The following is a 22,884-nucleotide window of genomic DNA, read 5'->3' on the forward strand; positions in this document are numbered from 1 at the left end:
AAGCAATCTTATTCATAATAGCATCCAAAAGAATGAAATACCTAGGAATAAATTTAATTGGGGTGAAATTTAACCAGGTAAAAGACTGCCGAAAGAAATTAAAGACTACTTAAATAAGAGGAAAGACATCCCATATTCATGGTTGGAAACTTAATAATGTTAAGATGTCAATACTACCCAAACAATCTACAGATTCAATGCAATCTCTATCAAAATTCCAACAGCCTTTTTTGCAGAAATGGCAAAGCTGATCCCTCAAATTCATATTGAATTTCAAGGGGCCCCCAATAGCCAAAACAATCTTGAAAAAGAAGAAAAAAGGATGACTCACACTTCCCGTTTTCAAAAAATACTATAAAGCTAATCAAAACAGGGTGGTGCTGGTATGAGGCTAGACACACAGGTTGATGGAATAGAATTGAGTGTTCAGAAATACCCATACATCTATGGTCAACTGATTTTCAACAAGACTGCCAAATCAATTTAATGGAGGAAGAACGGCCTCTTCAATAAGTAATGCTGGGATAACTGGATCTTCACACGCAAAAGAATGAAATTAGACTCATACCTCATACCATGTATAAAAATTAACTCAAAATGATCTAAATATAACAACTAAAACCATAACACTCTTAAAAGAAAACATATGGGTAAAACTTCAAGACCTTGTTTTTGACAACGGACTCTTAGATGACACCAAAAACTCGAGTAACAGAAGAAAAAATAGATAAAAAGGACTTCATCAAAATTAAAAACTTTCATGCATTAAAGGACTTTTCAACGAAGTGAAAAAGTAATCAACAGAATAGGAGAGAATATTTGGAAACCATATATCTGATAAGGGTTTAATATCTAGAATATATAAAGAACTCTTACAACTCAACAACAAAAAGACAAACAACCCAATTAAAATATAGGCAAAGAACTTGAATAGACATTTCTCCAAAGAAGATATACAAATGGCCAATGATCACATAAAAAGATGCTCAACATCATTAGCCATTTGGGAAGTGCAGATCAAAATCACAATGAGATACCCACTAGGATCATTATCATTAGAAAAATGGAAAATAACAAGTGTTGGAGAGGGTGTGGAGAAACTGGGACCCTTGTGCATTGCTAGTAGAATGTAAAATGGTACAGACATTGTGGAAGCCAGTCTGGTGGTTCCCTCAAAAAGTTAAACATAGAATTACCATATGGTCTACCAATTCCACTCCTGAGACTTGAAAGCAGGGTCTCAAATAGATACATGTGCACCAATATTCACTGTAGCATTATTCTCAGTAGCCAAAAGGTGGAGACAACCCAACTGCCCTTGAGTAGATGAATGCATAAACAAAACGTGGTGTATACATATAATAGAATATTATTTAGCCATAAAGAGAAATGATACATGCTACAATAGAGATGAACCTTGAAAACATTATGCCGAGTGAAATAAATCAGACACAAAAAGAGAAGTATTATATGACCCCACTTATATGAAATAGCCTGAATAAGCAAATACATAGAGACCAAAGTTTATTAGTGGTTACCAGCAGCTAGGAGAAGGGCACACAGGGTTGCAATGAGTCCGAACCAACTTGACAGCACCTAACAACAACGGGAGAAGGAATGGAAATTATTGCTCGAGGGGTACTGATTTTTGGTTTGGGGTGATGTAAAACTTTGGGAAATAGTGTTGATGGTAGCACAACATAGTGAATGTAACTAATGTCACTGAATTCTACATGTAAAAATCTTTAAAATTGCAAACTTTTGTTACGTATATTTTATCACAAGAAAATTAAAAAAAAAAGATTGTTGCAAAGAAAACGGGCTCAAATCACAGCAGATAGGACTTAACTTACACACAAGAAAGAATTTCTCAGTAGTAAAGACTGCTCAACGTTCATGAAATTTATTCTATAACTATCACCAATAAATGCCAAGAAAATGCCAAGGGGGAACATTGTGAGGTAATACTTTCCTCAGAGTGGGAAGTGTGGAAACAGAGGAAGAAGATGACTTACTCCTTGAGATAAATTCCATCCACATCGACTGTTCAATATAATCCATCTAATTATTAGAAGTTATAATTGTTTGGAAGAGCCCCAAATCTGCCTGTCTATAAATTTCTATTGTTCTACCCTCTGGAGCGATTCAGAATTAGTCTGTCTTTTTATACATGGCAGGTTTTCAAATAACTGCAGGCCCTCATTATACAAGGCCTCCTCTCATTTCCCCAAATTTTCTTTTCTGTAACTTACAGATGTTTGCTAACGCCAGGCAATGCGGCATTCAGAACCTACATTTGGCATATAAAACACAATTATACTTCTTGGGGGTACAAAAGAAAACTGATTTTGCACCCCTGGCACCCAGCAAAGTACATGACATGTCGGCAGCATTCCAAGCATGGATTAAGGTAAAATCTGTGAAGTTTCAGATACCTACATCACTTGCCTACACAAAATGATGGCTTCTGACGCACCTCTGCTAGAACTAACCAGTTGTTTTTGAGTTGATTCTGAGTCACAGCGACCCCATGTGTGTCACAGTAGAATTCTGCTCCATAGGGTTTTCAAACGCTCATTTTTCAAATGCAGAGCACAGGGCCTTTCTCCTGGAGCCCCTCTGGGTACACATGAACCTCCAACCTTTCGGTTAGCAACTGAGCACTACTCTGCACTACCCTGGGACTCCTCTAGGAGTAAAACAGCAAGGGAAATAAGGTGCTCACCACACATAGTAACCACACTCAAGTCAACCTCTTTTCTTGTTTGTTCTGTATGAGGCTCCTCCCCCAAGCTTCACCCACAATCCAGCCTCTTCTGAGGCTTTCTCAGAGCGTCACCTGGCCTGCTCTGGTTTTGGGGTCAGGCTCACAGGAAACAATTAGTAGGATGGATGCCCAAGCATTGAAAGGGAGGAAAGGAATTAAGAAGGGAGAAAAAAGTACAAACACCTAATACTAAAAAGTAGAAAGATCTATTTACTTTAGTATTTTCCGAACTAGTGGCTCACAGGGCTCTTGTCCACTGCAATATGCTAGAGTATAAAACGGGCCATCATTTTGAATGCAATCTTTTCAAAACAGCTTTGAGCAAAATTCTATCACTAACAAATAGAAGGCAGCAAAGAAAAGAGAAAAAACTATGATCACTCTGTAATTAGTGTTCAGATTATTTCCAGGATACTGCCTAGGCGCTAGTCTAGTCCAGTGTTCATCAAGAGAAAGGTAATAAAAGCTACATTTGTAATTTTAAATTTTGCAGTATTCACATTTTAAAAAAAGTAAAATGAAACAGGTGAAATAAATTTTAATAATATGTTTTATTTAACCCAATGTATCTAAAATAATATTTCAAGATGTAATCAATACAAAAAAATTATTCAGGTTTTTTATATTCTTTTTTGTACTAGATCTTCGAAATCTGATGTGTATTTTATACTTACAACATGTCTCAATTCTGATTAGACACATTTCATGTGCTGAATAGCTTGAAGAGAATAATTTATAGCAGTTACCATGCTATAAATAAATCCTTTTAAAATACAAGTCAAATTTAGATTCAAGATACTTGTAAAGTCTGTTCTTAGAGACAGATTTATTTTTAAAAATATTTTTAAAAATAGCTATCAATAATATAAGAGAACTCAAAGCACTTGGTGAAAAATCCAAAGCTATCTAAAGTGATACGTATTGATAAATAAGAAGCATCTATCACAAAGTGGATGCTTCTAAAGCCCTTAGAGTTATTTTTCAAAGTCAAAAATAAATTATGTAATCAATCCTGTGTCACGAACTCAAACCTTCCAACAAATACTTCAGAGTTCATGCAGTCCTGGACATTCTTTTTATAGATGAAAAAGAATCCTTGCCAAGCCTTGCACTCAGCCACCGACTCCTGTCTAGCATGACAGACGGTCAACTGTTGATGAGCGGACACAGATACACTGTTTCATGCAGCCATGCACTGGGTCATGGCCACTGTGTGGGAACCCAAGCAAAATCTTACATACTAAGCCAGGTTGGGATTAAAGATGCCCAGTGGACATTTAACATAGAGGGGACGTCCCCCAAAGCATACACAACACAACCTTCTTAGAACCCAGTCCCTGAGTAGCAAAAAAAAAAAAGCATTACCTCTGAAAGTTAGAAATTACAAAGACCAAATGCAGAAAGGGTGATTGGTAAGAATATCTGCAAAATAATACTATGTTCTTCAGAATAATCACTCCCAGGAACAAAATGCTCCAGCTCAGTATTGTAATTTTTGATCTTCACTCTAGCAAAGAAAGAAAGTAATGAGCTAGCAAATATAACAGCCAAGCAAGAGATGGCAATGGAAGCCAGGCTCCGGGGAAACTCTGAAATAAGTGGTGCTTATTTTAAAATATTAACTTATAATTCCAAGCAGATAGTGAATTATTAAGACAAACAGGTAAAATCCAAGTGTAACAAAATTACAATCAAAATTGAAACTAAAAAAATTTAAAAACTCAGCTAAAGCAACTCTGACTGTCCATTGAAAAACTATTTTCAACCACCTTCTCCTTTTACATACTAGGTACACGAGTCCAGAGAGGCTCAGTGAGGCAGCTTAAGTCCTGTGCAGTTACTGAGAAAGGTGGTGTACTTACAGGGCCTCACATAGAAATACACTGGTTCTTTACTGGAAATTTCAAAAAAGAAAAAGTTTATTTTTCTTAAATTAAGTCTACAGATAATTAAGTCATCTTAAAGTCAGCAGGAAGGAGCCCTGGTAGTGCAATGGTTAAGCACTTGGCTGCTAACCAAAAGGTCAGGGTTGGAACTCACCAGCCAGCTCCACAGTAGAAAAGACCTGGTACTCTGCTCCTGCAAAGGTTACAGTCTGTGAAGCACTCTGGGGAAGTTCTACTGTGTCCTATAGAGTTGATACAAGTCGGAATCGACTCGATGGCATATAACGACATTGACATAAAACAGCAATGTTTAACGTCAAAAGCCCCAGCCAACCCACATTTCCTCTAACTGCTTCTCAGGGCTGAAAAGTCTTTTTAAAGAGTTGAGTTTTTTATTCTGTGCTTCAGGAACGTGGTTAAAATGTAAATACTCTTATACATGATCTAAAATAACACTCAAGTATGAGCAGCAGATCAGATGTTCTTCTCAGTACAGATTTTAGAAGGGGAAGCAATGCTGAAGAGCTGGAGAGGGAAAAACTCAAGATAATTTCCTTAGACCATAAAATTTTTTCTAGGGCAGAGGCCAGGCAGACGCTTAATTTCTTTGTCCTGTGATGATGTAAAGATCTAGTCAGGGTCACCCAGAGAACCATCTGTTTCCCTGAGTGGATGTGTGCCTCGGATCCAAACTCAGAACCTTATGCCACTGTGTTCACACATGAGTGCTGAGGGATGTTCATGGCGTTCTGAGAAATTGTAATTGATGGTCCAATAAATTTTGGAAAGATTGAGCTAAACAAGATTAAACAGTCTGTCTTGCTGCAGAATTTTTCAGAGCTCTTAATGCGCTAATGTCCAACTCAAGGGGGGAATAGGAAACACAGCATTTCCCTGAAACTGTGGTTTTCAGAGTGTGATCTGCATAACTCAGCAAGCCGGTATTTCCAAATAGTCATTGCATGATGTTACAGAATCATGTATGGTTAAAAGATTCATTAAAGGGCAAGACAGGCCAACTGATTTGAATATAACAAAGTACAAAAAGTACTTTGATATGGTTTCAGACTTCATACTGTAATGAGCCTTTAGGAAACTATCACTTGTCAAGTTTTGGTGTAGTATCAAAGAAAATATCTACAATTCTCTAAAAGACTATTAATATATCCCACTGTTTTCCTACTATATATCTGTATGAGGCCAAATTTTCTTCATATACCTCAATCAAAACAACATAAGAAGGAATAGAGAAACAGATATGAGATTCTAGTTGTCTTCTACTAAGACATTAAAGAGATTTGCAAAAAAAAGGAAAACTAATATTTTCTAATTTTTTCAAATATAGATATTTTTCCACAAAAATGTTATTTATGTTGACATGTAAGGAGGTTACTATTGTATTTTTAATGACTTAATTAGTTAATACTTTTAAAATTCTGTTTTAACTTCTAATACAGTAAATATATATATACATATGCATGTGTGAGTATGTATATATATGTATTTATGTATATATATCCCATATAAACAAATGTTCTTTGGGCTTCTCAATAATTTGTAAGAGTGAAAAGCTCTCCTCAGGTCAAAAAGTTTGAGATGCTGTTCTAATGTAAACTTCTTCTGTGGAACACAGTGGAAAACAAAATCTCATGGTGTGCTTGTAACTTATTCCTTCACAGCCTCTTCTCCCTATATATTCTTCAGCAAGCTAATTCGTATGGTGAGAAAGGATTGTTTCTCAAACAGTCATTTTATGCTTATGACCCTGGCAGTAAATGCATATCTCCTCTCTGGTGAACACACTCTATGCTGACCTCATCTGTTTAGAAGAAGCCTTAATCTAGAGAATTAATTCACAGAGCAAACGTTACAAATAGCAAGAGAACTGACGAGGTAGGTTAAGGTGCTTCTGCACAGATAACCCTCTATGTGAGCTAATCCTCTACCTGAGATGCAATGCCAGGGGTGTCCCGAGAACATAAAAAAATATCAGGCCAGAATCAGGGCTAATCTGGTTTACCATTCTGTTCCCAGCAACAACAGAAAATAACTGATTGAGCTGCCCCCATTATACATCATTAAACATTGTGTGGAGCACAGGTGGCTCAGTAGTTAAGGGCTTAGCTGCTAACCAAAGGGTCAGCAGTTCGAATCTACCAGCTGCTCCTTGGAAACCCTATGTGGCAGTTCTACTCTGTCCTATAGGGCCACTAAGAGTTAGAACTGACTTGACGGCAATGGGTACATTACAAATTAATCTCTTACATAATGATTGGGATGGCAGAAATTTATTACTCTGAATGATGACATCTGTGCTTGTAAAAGCTGTGTGGAAGCCAAAAGTAACTGAAGAACTAATTCATATTTCAACCACGATTTTTTTGGGGGGGACATAGAATAAAGCCACTTTCCAACTTTAGGCGAGATTGGAAGCCCCAATTACGGTATTTTGTTATAAATCTCTTCCTCCTGTCAGCTATCTGAATGACTGGCCAAAAGCCTGTTTTCAGATGGCTGCAAAAGAATTTGGGAATGAGTCAAAAGTGTAAAGTTCTGAACTATAATTTCATGCGAAAACTCTTCCCGCAAGAAAACCGGTCCTGGCACAGAGCTTGCCTGGAGTACAGACTGTTCGACCCTCTAATTTTCATGCTGGAATGTATCCAAATATTATAGGAACCACTCGGTTTTATTTATGCAGTTTTTCAATAGCTAGTTTATAAAATTTTGTTCAAGGATGACTAGGATCTCATCCTAAGAGCTGAAGACACTCATCCCTCTCTTTTTTCTTTTAAACTGAGAGTTAGAATGATATTAGCATGTATTCTGCTTCCAATAAAATTTACTGGAATGAAAATTTCTTATGGCCATAATGTTCCAGGTCCTGTTCTACCTCATTAGTCCTTCCAGCAATTCCATGAGATAGAAACTATAATAATCCCCATTTTACAGGTGTGGAAATAGGCTCTTTTGCCCACGGTCACCCAGTTCACAGGTGGCAGAGCTAGAATTGGAATCTGGGAAGTTCATTCCTCTAAACCTCTGAAATGCCACACCGTCCTGCCCATTTGAGATGCACAAATAATAACGTTAAATGCTTTATAATAAAAAGATGTCTAGTTTTGCAGGAGAGGGGCAGTTGTGATTTCCTGATTAGCCGTTATTTCAAAAAGGCCTTGCTACACTTTTGGTTACACTTTCGGTTTGTGCTAGCCCCCATTTTTTTGTCCTCCTGCCATGCGCTGGAGCACGGACCACATATTATTTACCTACTGATGCTTCTGCCTTCCCACTAAAACCCAAAGCCTAATCAACTGTCTTCAAGTCCATTCCAACTCATATCAGCCCTATAGGACAGAGTAGAACTGCCCCGTGGGGTTTCCAAGGAATGGCTGGTGGATTCGACTGCTGACTTTGTGGTTAGCAGCTGAGCTCTTTACCACTGCGCCACCAGGGCTCCGCCTTCCCACTACACTGTACTAATATTCTCTCCCACATTACCTGAAGCAGCAATCACTGACTGAACAAGTAAACCAGCGAACCAAGGAAGGAACAGATCTACTTGGTCACCAAGCACATTAATTCCCATATGAAGTTTCTGCACCCTGGAGGTTATGCAAAACAACCCAGTGGGGTGCAAGGAGAAAACATTAGCATCTCTATATTTTAAATTCAAAACATCTGAAAGCTTACCCTAGACAAAGACAGGATTCCTCAGTTTATGGGGTTATCAGTGGGGCCTTCATTAGTTTGTTTGATTTCCATATACTGGACCAAACCACAGTTTGCACAGGACCAATGGAGAAAGTCACTGTATGGATTATATTTTCAATTTTATCTGAATCAACCCTCACAAAATGGGCAAGTGGCTTTGGGCAAGTGGCTTTAGACGAGTCTTCAACAGAACTGCAAATAATGCTAATAAGAGTGTGAGCACAAATGAACAGGAAACAGCAGAGCTGACAACACATTTAACACTTCTCGTATATTTTTCACAGCCATATCACAAGATAAAACAATAAGTGTCTCATCAGATCTGACATGAAGTTGGCAAAACCCCCTGAAATTACCATTACTCTCTGAAATAGATTCATAACCACTATTGTTATCAATGACCCCTGCCCAAGCAAACACAATGCCTTGTGAAATTAGCTAATAGTATTTTTATACCATTTATATATAAATATATTCTTATTACTAAGATCAAAAAGTGTAATTTGTGACCTGCAGCATTAACACCACCCAGGAGCTTGTTAAAATTCGGTCTTAGGGTTCACCCTAGCCCTAAAGAATCAGAATCTGCGTTTTAACAAAATCCCGAGGTGATTCATGTGCACATTTCAGTTTGAGAAGTCCTGCTTTCGAATACACCTCTTAAATAACAGAAACCCTTGAACGCTAACACTTCAGCTCTTATTTGTAGCTTTAGACAGATCTCTCTGCTGAATTTTTGAACTCATAAACTGACAATTTCTAATATCTATTCTCAAATGTTCTTCAAAACTATAATGAAAGTACCCCCAACCCCAAAACCTAATGAAATAATCTTATATAAGTAAATTATTATCTCTTTTATTCATTGCAGTATACTTGATTTTTCTGACCCGCATACAATTAAAACCTCCCACCATACCATGCTCTTTTGGACCTCCAGCTCAACTTACTTTTGTTTGATCATCAGCTTTAAACACATAGCAGATACTCTGCTGGCTGGCTACATCTTCCTTAATCAGACAAGCAAAGTAACTTGGGTCGTGACTGTTGTGAATCAGTTTGTGAACTTGCTGAGGCTTACACTCAAATATGCTGGAACAGAGCAGTGGATCCCATTGTTGACTTTTCCCTGGCTCATGTTCACATCTCAATCCAGAGGGTGAAACACAAAGTCGGACTTGCTTGGTAACTGGCCCCTTTCTGGAGGTGCTCAGTCTCCGCACCTCTGCCACGATCCAAGGCAGCATGGGCATAGTGGTCAGAGAATGCACCGGCAAAGAGCCCACCAGCTGAAGGCCAAAGTCCACCGACACCTCATTAGGGAATGGATGTTTCCTTGCTGTGAATGTTATGGGTTCCATCTTGGGAAAAGCCTGGAAACTCAGCAAAGCGCTGCCACTGTTTTTCTATTTTAGACCAAGCAGTCTATTTTACACACTTTTGATGCAGAATCCTGAGGGAGAAAAAGAGAAGCATTAGAATTTAATGAAGTCATAGCAATAGCTACTTTCAAAGAGATTATTTCAGAAAGAACTTAAAAGACTAAAAATCCAAATGCAGGAAGAAGTGAATATCAGTTCAAACAAACTGTTTCACCTAGAAAGAGCTTTCTTGAAATTGTATTACATATAAAACCTGGAAATGACATAAATGCCACACTCACTACAAGTTACAAAGATCCCACTGGGAAATTACTGTTAAACGTAAGCCTCACAGAATCCAACACAGGCAAGCACCATAGGAAACAACATAGCACTATCCTGACAGCTTTAAGCACTGCTATATTATTTAACACATATTTCAAGGAATTTTTTTAAGATAATCAACTTCCGTACAAAAGACTCCCCAAAAAAGCAGTTCCTGTGGGAAAAAAAAAAAAGATCAGTTAGTCCTCGGGTAGCACAAACTGCATTCAACTACTAATTTAAAGGTTGGCAGTTTGAACCCACCCAATGACACCACAAAAGAAAGGCCTGGCAGTCCGTTTCCATAAAAAAATTACAGCCAAGACAACTCTATGGAGTTCAGTTCTACTCTGTTACACACGGGGTCACTGTCAAAGAGCAAACTAGAGTCTCTATTAAAATTAAAATGAAAGCAAAGACTTTTATTGAAGGAATAAAGCAATCTGAATCGGGCAGCATTTGGTAAGGATTCACCAAAGTACTCCAGAAAAAGGAATTTTTTCACAGAGCTTAAGTACAGAAAATTCGGGAATTTACAAGGAAAAGTTCTGATTGGTTGGTATTTACAAAATCATACTTTAAACAGACACCAGACAATTATGAGATCCCTTAAGCATTATTTTGTTAATCATAAACTTTTGAGTTATTTTTTTTAACTGACAGATATTCTGAGGGCCAGCCTGAGTAATTATACTTCCTGGGGGCATGCTCTGAGAGGAAAGGGGGGAGGAGAGCCCAAAGGCTTCCTGAGGTATTCTGGCTAGCTGACTTTTGAAGGTCAGCTCAGAATGAGCACTAAACAGCAAAATAGAGTCTGGCCCACATCTTTGCAGAAGCATCTCCTTATGCCAATCACCTAGATTTTGGCGGCTCCTTCACAACCCCCTCTTCTGGTCAAGAATTTCTATAGAAATTTGTTGATCACTATTATAACAATGTCTTCTTCTAAATAAACTTATTTTCTTTGCGTTTATTAGATAGCTGTCTATTTAAAATAGGCTTTTAAGATCCTAGAGGTTCTAGATGAAAGCTAGCCAGGCACCATCTATTCTGTCTTTGCCATGCCATACCTTGGACCTCTGCTTCTGTGATCTTTTAACAGCAGTATGTAAGAGCAGGGATGAATTAAGAGGAATATTTCGCAGAGGGGCATTGAACAAGGTGAAGAGCTGAACTAGTCTCTAAGAAATTGCTGTTTCTTTAAAATACATGATCTTTTTCATAGCAAGTAATGTTGCATTGTGAGTACAAGCATTTGATAAACATTTCATAAAACATTTGATTAATCTTACTACAATTATTATAGTGATTAAGAGAATTCAGTTTGTAAAATTAAATGTAACCAAGAACAAATTTCAGTAGGTAGCCAACTAAAAATATTAAGAAAAGGGGAGTTGGACATAAGGAGTAGTTGAAGCCATGTAGCTTTCCAGTGGACTTGTTTAAGGTCTTGTTCTACTTCTCCTGATGTATTTACCCAAGTACAAGCGGTATTAGCAATTGCACAAGCTCCTCCTTGTTGTGCTAGAAGAAAACCATGGTCAATTCTATGATTCAACACAGTTTTGGCAAGAGAATTTAAAGATTTTTGTTGGACTTCTATGCTATTATCTAGTTCATTCGTTATTTGAAGCATAGTAGCAGACAGATTACAAAGAGATTTTTCAAGTTTGGGGATATCCATAAGTGGAAAAAGGCCCTAGAGAAATGCCCATTCACCCCTGGATCTGTCCATTACAGGATTTTCATAATTTCTTTTGTGTCAGGAAATGAGTTTCAGATCATTGGTCCAGTGTACGCTTTTATTATAAGAGTGGAAACTCAGGGGAATCCCTAAAAAGCCTAGTGTACATTGACCTGTCATTTTAAAACCATCTAAGTATGGTAATGCCCAAGCATAGGGTTCATTATTTGGATTTGGGCTTTTCATAGTGGGGTATTTTGAACCCCCACATAAAATTATATATCCATGACAAGCATAGATCATATTTCTAGTCATTTTGTGGAAAAGGGATATCTTGGTTGACCTTTTCAAGCCATTCCTCAGTAAAAGAGTTATTACAAATAGACAACGGCCTCCAACATGTAGGGTGGTAAATGCTATGACAAAGTGGTTGCCTACCTTTGATGCTATTGCAAGGTCCTTGTGTAAGAGTTTGAAGATACCTGGGATTCCTTGGGCGTATGAGTGACCAATCAGAACATGGATAACACTTCCCTATATTTTTGGTACAGTTTTTCAAGCTTTCCTCTGTATCAGTGACTCGAGGGCGTCAAGTTAAACTGAAACACACCACCTACGGACTTTTTAATAATACTGGAGGGTGAACCACCTGACATGTAGAGCCCATTATAAATATTAGGATTTATAAGAGAATCAGGTACAGAGCTATAGTTAAACACAGGCATAGCTAAAGGGTCCATATTAGTTTGTCCAGATTTGGGGATTTGATGGCAAATCTAACAGTCAGTCAGATTACATATTAAATTACTGATTAAGCTAATCTAACAAAGGCATTACCATGCCAGGTACCAGCAAGAGTCATGATACACAGTAAGAGAACACTTAAGAAACACTTCACAGTGTAAGAATACTAACTAAAAAATAATACAATAAGGCAAATAAATATCATAAAAATAATAGTTATGATACAGTAAAATTTTCCTTCAGTTATTGGCATGGCAAAAAAAACAAACCCATTGCTGTGAAATCGATTCCAACTCATAGCGGACCTATAAGACACAGTAGAACTACCCCATAGGGTTTCCAAGGAGCAGCTGGTGGATTTGAACTGCCAACCTTCTGATTAACACCCAAGCTCTTAACCGCTGCACCACAAGGGCTCCTTGTATGGAAGAAAGAGGATTTTAAACAAGGGGTGATACCACATGTGTGTAATAAAGCAACTACCATAATAGTACTAGTAATCAGGAAACAAAGTCCAAAAATTTCAGCAGGTTGCATGAAATCTTGTTCTGTGATCTTGGGAGTAGCCATTTACTTTGATGTTATCTGCTTCTAGCCAAAGGATGTTTGGGCTTCAATTTAAGCCCTCCAGTAGGTTTAACAGTCCCAGTAGGGGCTTTAGCCTTCTTAGTTGGGATAGGTGGATCCAAGTTTTAACTCCCTATAATTTAGTGGCACAAGGGTTAGTAAGAAAGACCAAATATAGTCCTTTCCAGTGAGGCTCTAGGGAATCTTTTAATTGGTGCCTCTTCCAATATACGTAATCACTTTGTTCAATAGTAGGTAGTTTTTTATTTCTAAATTTTGGCTGTGAAAAGCTTCTTTGACTCATGAAAGGTGCTCTTAAATTATTGAATCAAAGACTGACAATATTTCAATAATTCAGATTGAATTAAATTGGAATCAGAATAAGTTGAAAAATAAGGGAGAGTCATATGCCTGCCAGTAATAATTTCATGCAGGGTTAATTTACGTGGCCCAAATGGAGTGGACCTCAAATTTAGAAGGACTAAGGGAGAGGCCTGGTGGCACAGTGGTTAAGTGGTGGACTGCTAACCAAAAGGTCATCAGTTTGAATCCACGAGTTGCTCCTTCGAAACCATATGGGGCAGTTCTACTCTGGCCTATAGGGTCACAATGAGTTGGAACCAACTTTACAGCAAAGGGCATATATATTACTATAAGGGAAGGGTCATAGCCCAGGATAAGTTTAAGGACTCAGAAAGGTTACCTAGTTGTGTTTTTATTATACCATTCATTATTTTTACTAGCCCAGGAGATTGTGGATAGTAAGGGCAATGAAGTCTTTGATAAATGGGGAAAATCTTATATATTTCTTTAATTACTTTTCCAACAAAATGGGTCCCCCTATCACTACAAAAAAATGTTGATGCTCCCCAATTGGGGATTATGTTTTAAAGAAGTTTCTTAGCTTCAAAGGTTACAGTGGCATAGTGACTAGGAAAAGCTTCTGTCCAATATGAAAATCTGCCAATTATCATGGGTATATATTTGTAATCATTTGAAGGTAGAAGCTGGATAAAATCTAACTGCCATTCAAGCTCAGGTCCTGAAGGTAATGGGTATTTTCCAGGTGAAACTTTTAAAAAGTTTGCCTGGGTTACAGAGGGAGCAAATACAGCAATGAGAAGCAACATGCTCTACAGCCTCAAAAAATTGTCCCCGCCAGTATTTATACAAATTTTCAATCATTTTATCTTGTCCTTAATGGGGTCCATCATGGAGAGCTTTCAACAGAGAAACACGAAATGATTTAGGTAAGACAAGCTTTTGATCAGGCCCCAACCACAATTTGGTTATAGAATCCTGAAACAGCCTGCTATCTTCCATTTTTCAATTTCCTCAGTTTTGGCTAATTGTTGGGTTTTTATTAATTTTTCTAAAGATAGTTCATTATGGTTATGATTACTTATGAACAAATCAGACTAATCTCCTTTTTCTGTTTTCATTAGGGCTAAGATAATTGAGAGATGGCTTGTTTGGCTGCTTTATCAGCAAGTTTATTCTCTCTGATCTCTGCAGTCTGAGGGACCCCTTTAGGTTGACGAGCTCATATTTTTATTACAATAATCTCAGAAGGAAGTATAAAGGTACCTAAATGGTCTGCTACTAAAGCTCCTTTTTTATGGCAGTTCCAGAAGAGGTTACTGTAACATGTCAAAGAGGTTGCCATAACAGAACCATAACAAAAGAGGTTACTATAACATGTCTATAGCATGTCAACATCATGAGTCCCTCCAAAGGCATATTTAGATTCGGTGTAAACATCTGTGGACCTTCCTTTAGAAAGTTTGCAGACTCTAGTAACAGCAATTAATTCAGCTTGTTGGGCCAAAGTAACTTTGGGAAGGGCTTAACTTTCAAGAAGCTCAGTAGACGTTGTAATGGCATATCCAACCTGATAGCAGGAGCTAGTAGGGTCAGGTTTAAATAGGTGCCATGAACAAATCGGGATAAGCCAGAGGAGTTTCTCTTAAATCTTTTCAGGAAGTTAAAAGCTGCTTAGTTAAATTTAAACAATCATGTTGGTAAATCCTTATTGTGAATTTCTAAAAGAAGAGTGGTGAGATTTAAACAAGCCACAGAACGTAGTCTAATATTAAGTGTAGCCAGGAAGAGCACTTCATAGGAAGTGAATCGACTGGTGGGAAAATGTTCAGTCAAAGCAGGGATACTTATCACAAATATCACATGGGGAACACAAACATTTAGAAAACCTTCCAGAACTATACCTGCAGTGCTTTTATCTAGTTTGTCTGTGGCAGCAACATCCCTAAGGCATGGTGGGTACTCTTTAGTTACAGGGTCAAGATGCAGTCTGTACTAGACTATTGGCCTCTGATGTTCTCCATGCTTCTGGGATAAAATGCCTAAAGCCTTTCCAGGGGCTTCATGTGCAAACTGGGAAATATGCATGTGACAGTTAGGAAAGCCTTGTGCAGGAATGTTTGCTAGAACTTCTTTCAGTTTTATTATGGCTTCCTAATCCTCCAGTAAAATTTGGAAAGAATCTGGTTTAGAAGCCTTCAAGTATTCATATAGGGGTTGGGCTAACAAGAAAAAATTAGGAATCCAAGTTCTACAGTAGCTGCAAAGCCCCAAAAACCCATGTAATTGTTTTTTGGTTCTAGGGATAGGAAAAGCAACAACAGCTTCTTCCTGCTTAGAATCAATAGATTTGCCTTCTGCAGAAATCAAATTACCTAAACACTTAACAGAAGGCTGGGCTAATTGTAGTTTTTCTTTAGAAATTTTATGCCATCCAGCAGCTAAATTTTGTAACAAGATCATACTATCTTCTAGGCAAACCTGTGAGGCAGAATATACCAGTAAATCATCGACATATTACAGCAGTGTGGACTTGTTTGCAAATTGTAAAGGTTGCAAGTCTGCTTGTAAAATTCAAGAAAAGTAAATGGGGCATCACAGTCCAGATAAACTGTTGATTTTCCCAGTTGAAGGCAAACGAATATTGGCTTTCAGAGTGTACAGGGATACTAAGAAAGCAGTACAAAGATCAATTAAAGTAAAATGTGTAGCATCCGGAAGAACATTAGAAAGTAGTAAATAAGGGTTTGAAACTACTGGCAATCTATGAATAACAGTGCAGTTCATACCCTACAAATTCCAAACAAACATACAGCATCTGTTGTTTGGTTTCTTAACAGGGAATAGAAGAGTGTTACAAGGGCTGGTACAAGGAACAATGAATCCTTCAGAAAGGAAGTCCTGAATAATAGGGGCTATTCTCTCTTTCCCCCACACATCTGTCAGTTTGTCATACCGTAGGCTTGCGTGTTGCTGTGATACTGGAAGCCATGCCACCAGTATTCAGATACCAGCAGGGTCACCCATGGCAGACAGGTTTCAGCTGAGCTTCCAGACTAAGACAGTAGGAAGAAGGATGCGGCACTCTACTTCTGAAAAGAATTACCCAGTGAAAACCTTACAAATAGCAGCAGAATACTGTCTGATATAGTGACAGAAGATGAGCCCCCCAGGTTGGAAGGCACTCAGAACATGACTGGAGAAGAGCTGCCTCCTCAAAGTAGAGTCAACCTTAATGATGTGGATGGAGTCCAGCTTTTGGGACCTTCATTTGCTGATGTGGCATGACTCAAAATTAGAAGAAACAGCTGCAAGCATCCATTAACAACTGGAACATGGAATGTACAAAGTATGAATCTAGGAATACTGGAAATCGTCAAAAAATGAAATGGAACACATAAACATCAATATCCTAGGCATTAGTGGCTGAAATGAACTGATATCGGCCATTTTGAATCAGACAATTATATAGTCTACTGTGCCAGGGTGACAACTTGAAAAGGAATGGCGCTGCACTCATCGTCAAAAAGAAGATTTCAAGATCTATCCTGGAGTACAGTGCTGTCAGTAATAAGAAAATATCCATACGCCTACAAGGAACACCAGTTAATACAATTATTATTCAAATTTATGCACCGACCACTAAGGCCAAAGATGAAGATGCAACAGTATACTGACAGGGAACTGCCAGAAATTCAAGCCAGTTTCAAAAGAGGACATGGAACCAGGGATATCACCACTAGTGTCGGATGGATCCTGGGTGAAAGCAGAGAATACCAGAAAGATGTTTACCAGTGTTTTATTGACTATGCAAAGGCATTTGACTATGAGGATCATAACAAATTATGAACAACATTGTGACAAACGGGAATTCCAGAACACTTTATTGCGCTCATGAGGAACCTGTACATAGATCAAGAGGCAGTCATTCGAACTGAACAAGGTGTGTGTCTGGGTTGAATCCTTTCACTACACCTATTCAATCTGTATCTTAAGCAAATAATCCAAGAAGCTGGACTATATGAAGAAGAACGGGGCATCAGGATTAGAGGAAGACTCATTAACAACCTGAGTTAGGCAGATGACACAACCTTCCTTGCTGAAAGTGGAGAGGACTTGAAGCATTTACTGATGAAGATCAAAGCCCACGGCCTTCAGTATGGATTATACCTCAACCTAAAGAAAACAAAAATCCTCACAACTGGATCAAAAAGCAATATCATGATAAATGGAGAAAAGATTGAAGTTGTCAAGGATTTCATTTTACTTGGATCCACAATCAACATCCATGGAAGTACCAGTCAAGAAATCAAAAGACGCATTGCACTGGACAAATCTGCTGCAAAAGATCTCTTTATGGTGTTGAAAATCAAAGATGTCACCTCGAAGACTAAGGTGTACCTGACCCAAACCATGGTGTTTTCAGTCACCTCATAGGCATGCAAAAGCTGGACGATGAATAAGGAAGACCCAAGAAGAATGGGTGCCTTTGAATTGGGGTATTGACAAAGAATACTGAATATACCATGGACTGCAAAAAGAACAAACAAGTCTGTCTTAGAAGAAGTAAAACCAGAATGTTCCTTAGAAGCAAGGATGGCGAGATTATGTCTCACATACTTTGGACTTATTATCAGAAGAGATCAGTCCCTGGAGAAGGACATCATGCTTGGTAAAGTAGAAAGTCAGGGAAAAAGAGGAAGACCCTCAGTGAGATGCATTTACACACTGGCTGCAACAATGGGTTTAAACATAACAACAATTGTGAGGATGGCGCAGGGATGGGCAGTGTTTCGTTCTGTTATACATTGGGTTGCTGTAAGTCAGAACTGACCGTACGCCACCTAACAACAAAAACATCCCTTATGAACCACTTAAATCTTAAAAAGACTCTCCCCTGAGGCAGTTCAGATATTCTGAATCACAAATTCATATGCCATTAACACTTCCTCAGTGCCTGTTATTGTTAGTTGCCATCTAGGCATCCTCAGACTAAAGACAACCCCATGCACAATGGAACAAACTGCTGTCCAGTCTTGTGCCATCCTCATGATCAGTTATGGATTGATCCACTGTGATCCATAGGGTTTTCATTAGCTGATTTTTGAAATAGATTACCAGGCCTTTCTTCCTAGTCTGGCTTAGTCTGAAACCTGTTGAGCTTCACGGCAACACACCAGCCTCCACTGACAGACAGGTGATAGCTGCGCATGAGGTGCACTGACTGGGACTTGAACCCAGGTCCTCCATATGGAAGGTGAGAATTCTACCACTGAACCACCAATGCTCCCATAGTGCCTATGATGTTCCCAAAACTGTTACAGACATTGTATATTTAATTCATGTATTAAAAGCCCTCACCCCCGAACACCTTACCTCTAACTCACCGAAATTTGAACATAGGGTTTATTCTGAGTATTCTATATGCATATACAGACACCATTTTGATTCCAGAAAAAGCAAATGGCTTGAAGAAGCTAGGTATAATGGAGCTTATAAAGAAAACAGGAGGGAGAAATATAGAAGATTAACCGTTGGCTAATCTTAAAGTGATTGAGCCCTGCCTTCCCTCTTCACTGAGATCCGCTGATATCAGGTTACCTCTGGACTGGCTGCTAGTAATTTGGCCTTCCACCTTATGCGGCAGTTCTACTCCGTCCTTTAGGGTCACTATGAATAGAAACTGATTGGATGGGAATGGGTTTTTACCCACCTGTGGCCAGGAGGCCTTTTGAAATTTAAATTAGGGGGTAATGGTTTGACAACTATCCTTTTCTAGCAGAATAAGACAAATTTACATTGCTATAGAGCAGTTTCTGGCAGGCTTTTGCAGTTTGGGTCAGGCTTTTTATGGTTAATATTTGGATTAGTGGTTAAGAAAAACCTTAAAATCAAAGTAAGATGTCTGTTAATTTTCTTATTCAACAGCATCAATAGAGGGTGTTGCTACTAGACCCAAACTCTCAACTGTATTTCCCTCTCAATCTTCAACAGCTGCATTTGATGCATCCTTATTTCTTGTCCCACTAAATGAAAAAGCTCTTCTGTCCAAAGCTAAGTTGTCCACAGGATCTCAACCCCTCCCATTAATTCATTTGCCCCCTGGATCTTCAGTCTCTCAAGCATTTGTGTAAATATTTTTTTTTTATATATATACATATAAAAAAAAATATATATATATATATATATATATATATATACATATTATACATATGCAGAGGGGAAACTCAGTGAAGGCCATGACTGCCTCTGTTTCATTCACCACTGTACCTCCAGTGCCTGGCACAGTGCCTGACTCAAAGTAGAGACTCAATAAATATTTTTAAAGAGTGAATGAAGTCTCTCCCATCCTAAATATACATATGAGTTCAAACCTCCCTTAGGCACAACACCTTCGTCCTTACACAAATGTCTGCAAGGTAAACTCTACATTTGCTGTCTCCACTTTCTACTGCCCATCTATACTTGGTTTGTAAGATCACAATGTGGATTGTAGGGTCAGAAAAATATGGATCCATTAAAATTCTCCCATTAAGGTCGCCCGGGTCCTCCTGGTTGTGAAAGCCAAAGGGCGCTTTTCAGTCCTTAACTGCCTTGTCCTCTCTGATGAATTTCTCAGCATTGACCACTCCTTCCTTTGTATAACTCTTCAGGTTCTCACCTTACCTCTTCAGTTGCTACTTTTCAGATTCCTTTGAAGGCTTTTCTTCCCTTGTTTGACTCTCTCCTCTCTCCTCATTCCATCTGCTTTCTTTGGACAATATCACCTAATCTTTTAGTGCCAACACCAGATCCGAATACTCCTACTGATGACAATAACAATTAACTTATATGGAGTACCAGGCACTAAAGTCAGTATTCAAATTCTATTTTTTTCGGAAATAGAACTGGTCTACTTTTTACTTTGACTATGTTTTTCTACGTGACATACATGTATGTAAGCTAAAAGAAAATCTTATATATAATTTAACATAATGAAGGGCTAATTTCTTCATTTAAAATCTTCAAAAGTTCAAAAATAAACCTTTACTTTATTTGGACCTTCAGTGTATTTCATGAAAGTGTATTCCCTGTCTTTTTCATCTTTAAAGTACGGCTTTTCCAGATGATAAAAACAGAGTTGAAGTTCATATAATCCCATAAATAATGGTTTCTCTCTTTCTTTTTACTTTTCTCTCTGTCACCTTCAGGTGAAAGCGGCATGAAATGTCTAGCTCAACTTCCACTCCTGTAACTGAATCTGTTTCAAGTTCTAACTGCTGACAGCTGCTAATCCCAAGACATGTTTAAATTATTACAAAGGATAAACCCAAGATCTATCAATTATTGTTATGTGACAGTTATTAATATAGTGGCAACAAGCAGAGCAGAATTATTTTCAGTTTTCTTGTAAGGATATACGTATACAGTGCAAAAAATTACTCAATTTCATCATTTTAATCATTTGGTTAAAAAAAAATAGTTATCATAAGAAGATGCAAATCAAAACTACAGTGAGATACCATTTCACCCCCACAAGAATGGTTATGACCAAAACAATGGCAAATAACAGATGCTGGCGAATATGTGGAGAAATTGGAACCTTCATCCACTGCCGGTAGGAATGCAAACCAGTACCCCTCCTACGGAAAACAGTTAAACAGAGAGCTACCACATGACCCAGCAATATGCTACAACACGGTTCAATCTTGAAAACATCATGCTGAGTGACATAAGTCACAAAATGACAAATATTATATGATCCCACTTATGTGAAATAGGCAATATATAGAGTTCTACTCTATCCTATAGGGCCGCTATGAGTCGGAATCGATGGCACTGGGTTTGTTTGGTTTTTTTTTTTTTTGGCTTTTTTATAGAGACCAAAGTTTATTAGTGGTTTCCACATGTGAGAGGGAAAAGGAAAGGAGTTTGAGCTTAGGGGGCTCTGAGTTTCTGCTAATCGTGGTGGAATAATTTGGAAATGGAAAGTGGTGAGTGGCACAATATGATGAACGTAGCCAATGTCTCCAAATTGTACAGGTAAAAAATGTTGAATTGGCAAAGCTTTGTTAGATATGTTTTTTTTTAATCAGAATAAAACAATTTAAAAAAATTAGTCACTAAATTAGTTCTGTCATTTCATTGACAAACTGTTTGAATGTCTGAAATTTTCACCTTTCAATCCTTAGTTTTTTTATAAAAACTGTAAACTATAGGGTCACTATGAGTTGGAATCAACTCGACGGCACTGGGTTGGGTAAACTATAAGCTCTACTTCAGACATAATTATTTGTAAGCCATTCAGATTCTACTGAATTCATGCTAACTCAGACTAGGTGAATAACTGTTTGCATTACTTTTCAATAAAAAGTTCCAAGAAACAGATAAACCATTCAAATAACGTGAACAAACCGTTACATTAATTTTTAAATGATCTTGATTGATGTAATTTGCACACAACCTCTGACCATCCTTTAAATCCCAAGTGGAATCACCTATTCCAAGGAGGCCTCTTGTGCTTTATACCCTCAGCAAGAAATTCCATGATCTGTTATTCCATTTATGTTATTATTATTTATGTATAAGCTCCATCCCCCTAAACCAAAAACCAAACCAGTTGCTACTGAGTTGACTCCAACTCATGCCAACACCACGTATGTCAGAGTAGAACTGTGCTCCATAGGGTTTTCAATAGCTGATTTTTCAGAAGTAGATTATCAGGCCTTTCTTCCAAGATGCCTCTGGGTGGACTCGAACCTCCAACCTTTCAGTTAGCACCTGAGCACGTTAACCATTGGCACCACCCAGGGACTCTTCTATCCCTCTACAGAGACCCTTTGCGCTCCACACATCTAGCACAGTTCTTAATTACAGTAGGTACAAAAATAACCTTTATTAGAACAATTTCAATAATTCTTGTGAGTTCTACTGTGCTAAGTAGCCCTGGAAACATGCACTTAGAATTATAAAATTTTAAAGCTAGAAAGGTCTTTTTCAGCCATTTAGAAATCTCCTTCATATTGGAAATGAGGAAATTTGGTCCTGGAGAAATTAAGGGGCTTGTCCAAGTTGGTGACAGAATTAGGACAATCCAAGTCCCTGGTTCCTATCCAAGTGCTGCAAAGAATCTTCGGTTTACTCATGAAAACACTTTCAAGTGTGAAGTTGTAAAAAGTAAGTTACTTAACTTCTCCAAATCTCATGTTTACTGTTATAAGACAATGGAACATGATCATCTCTAAGTTTTCTTTTTCCTCTTAAATCTGATGAATTTAATTTTCATAATGTGCAAAACCAAATGTCCCAACCTTGTGTGGGGATAGAAAGCTGCTCTCAACTCCCTTCAAGTATGTAAAGGTGGCAGATGAACATGAAGACAGATGGAATTTATTGATCAGGAAGTAAGAGAAGCAATGGCGGAAGTGAGAAGCTCTCTTTTGGGAACCCCCTCTCTTCCCAGCCCCCTCCAGTCCCTCCCAGTAAACCACAGGGAGTAGGTGGGTAGGGGACTCTCCAACCCTCATGTATCACAAA

The 22,884-nt window shown here is 38.2% G+C and overlaps 1 protein-coding gene across 3 annotated transcripts in view; it reads right to left on the minus strand.

The window, feature by feature from the left end:
• TBC1D1 (TBC1 domain family member 1) overlaps window positions 1-22,884 on the minus strand; it is a 284,776-nt gene that overhangs the window by 257,240 nt on the left and 4,652 nt on the right. For all 3 annotated transcript variants that reach the window (XM_064285966.1, XM_064285964.1, XM_064285963.1), the window contains exon 2: window positions 9,318-9,820. In XM_064285966.1, coding sequence (XP_064142036.1) covers window positions 9,318-9,728 — 411 coding nt within the window. In that variant the 5' untranslated portion in view covers window positions 9,729-9,820. The remainder of the gene's footprint in view (window positions 1-9,317; window positions 9,821-22,884) is intronic.

This window comes from Loxodonta africana, chromosome 5, assembly GCF_030014295.1.
Source record: "Loxodonta africana isolate mLoxAfr1 chromosome 5, mLoxAfr1.hap2, whole genome shotgun sequence".
Taxonomy (NCBI): domain Eukaryota; kingdom Metazoa; phylum Chordata; class Mammalia; order Proboscidea; family Elephantidae; genus Loxodonta; species Loxodonta africana.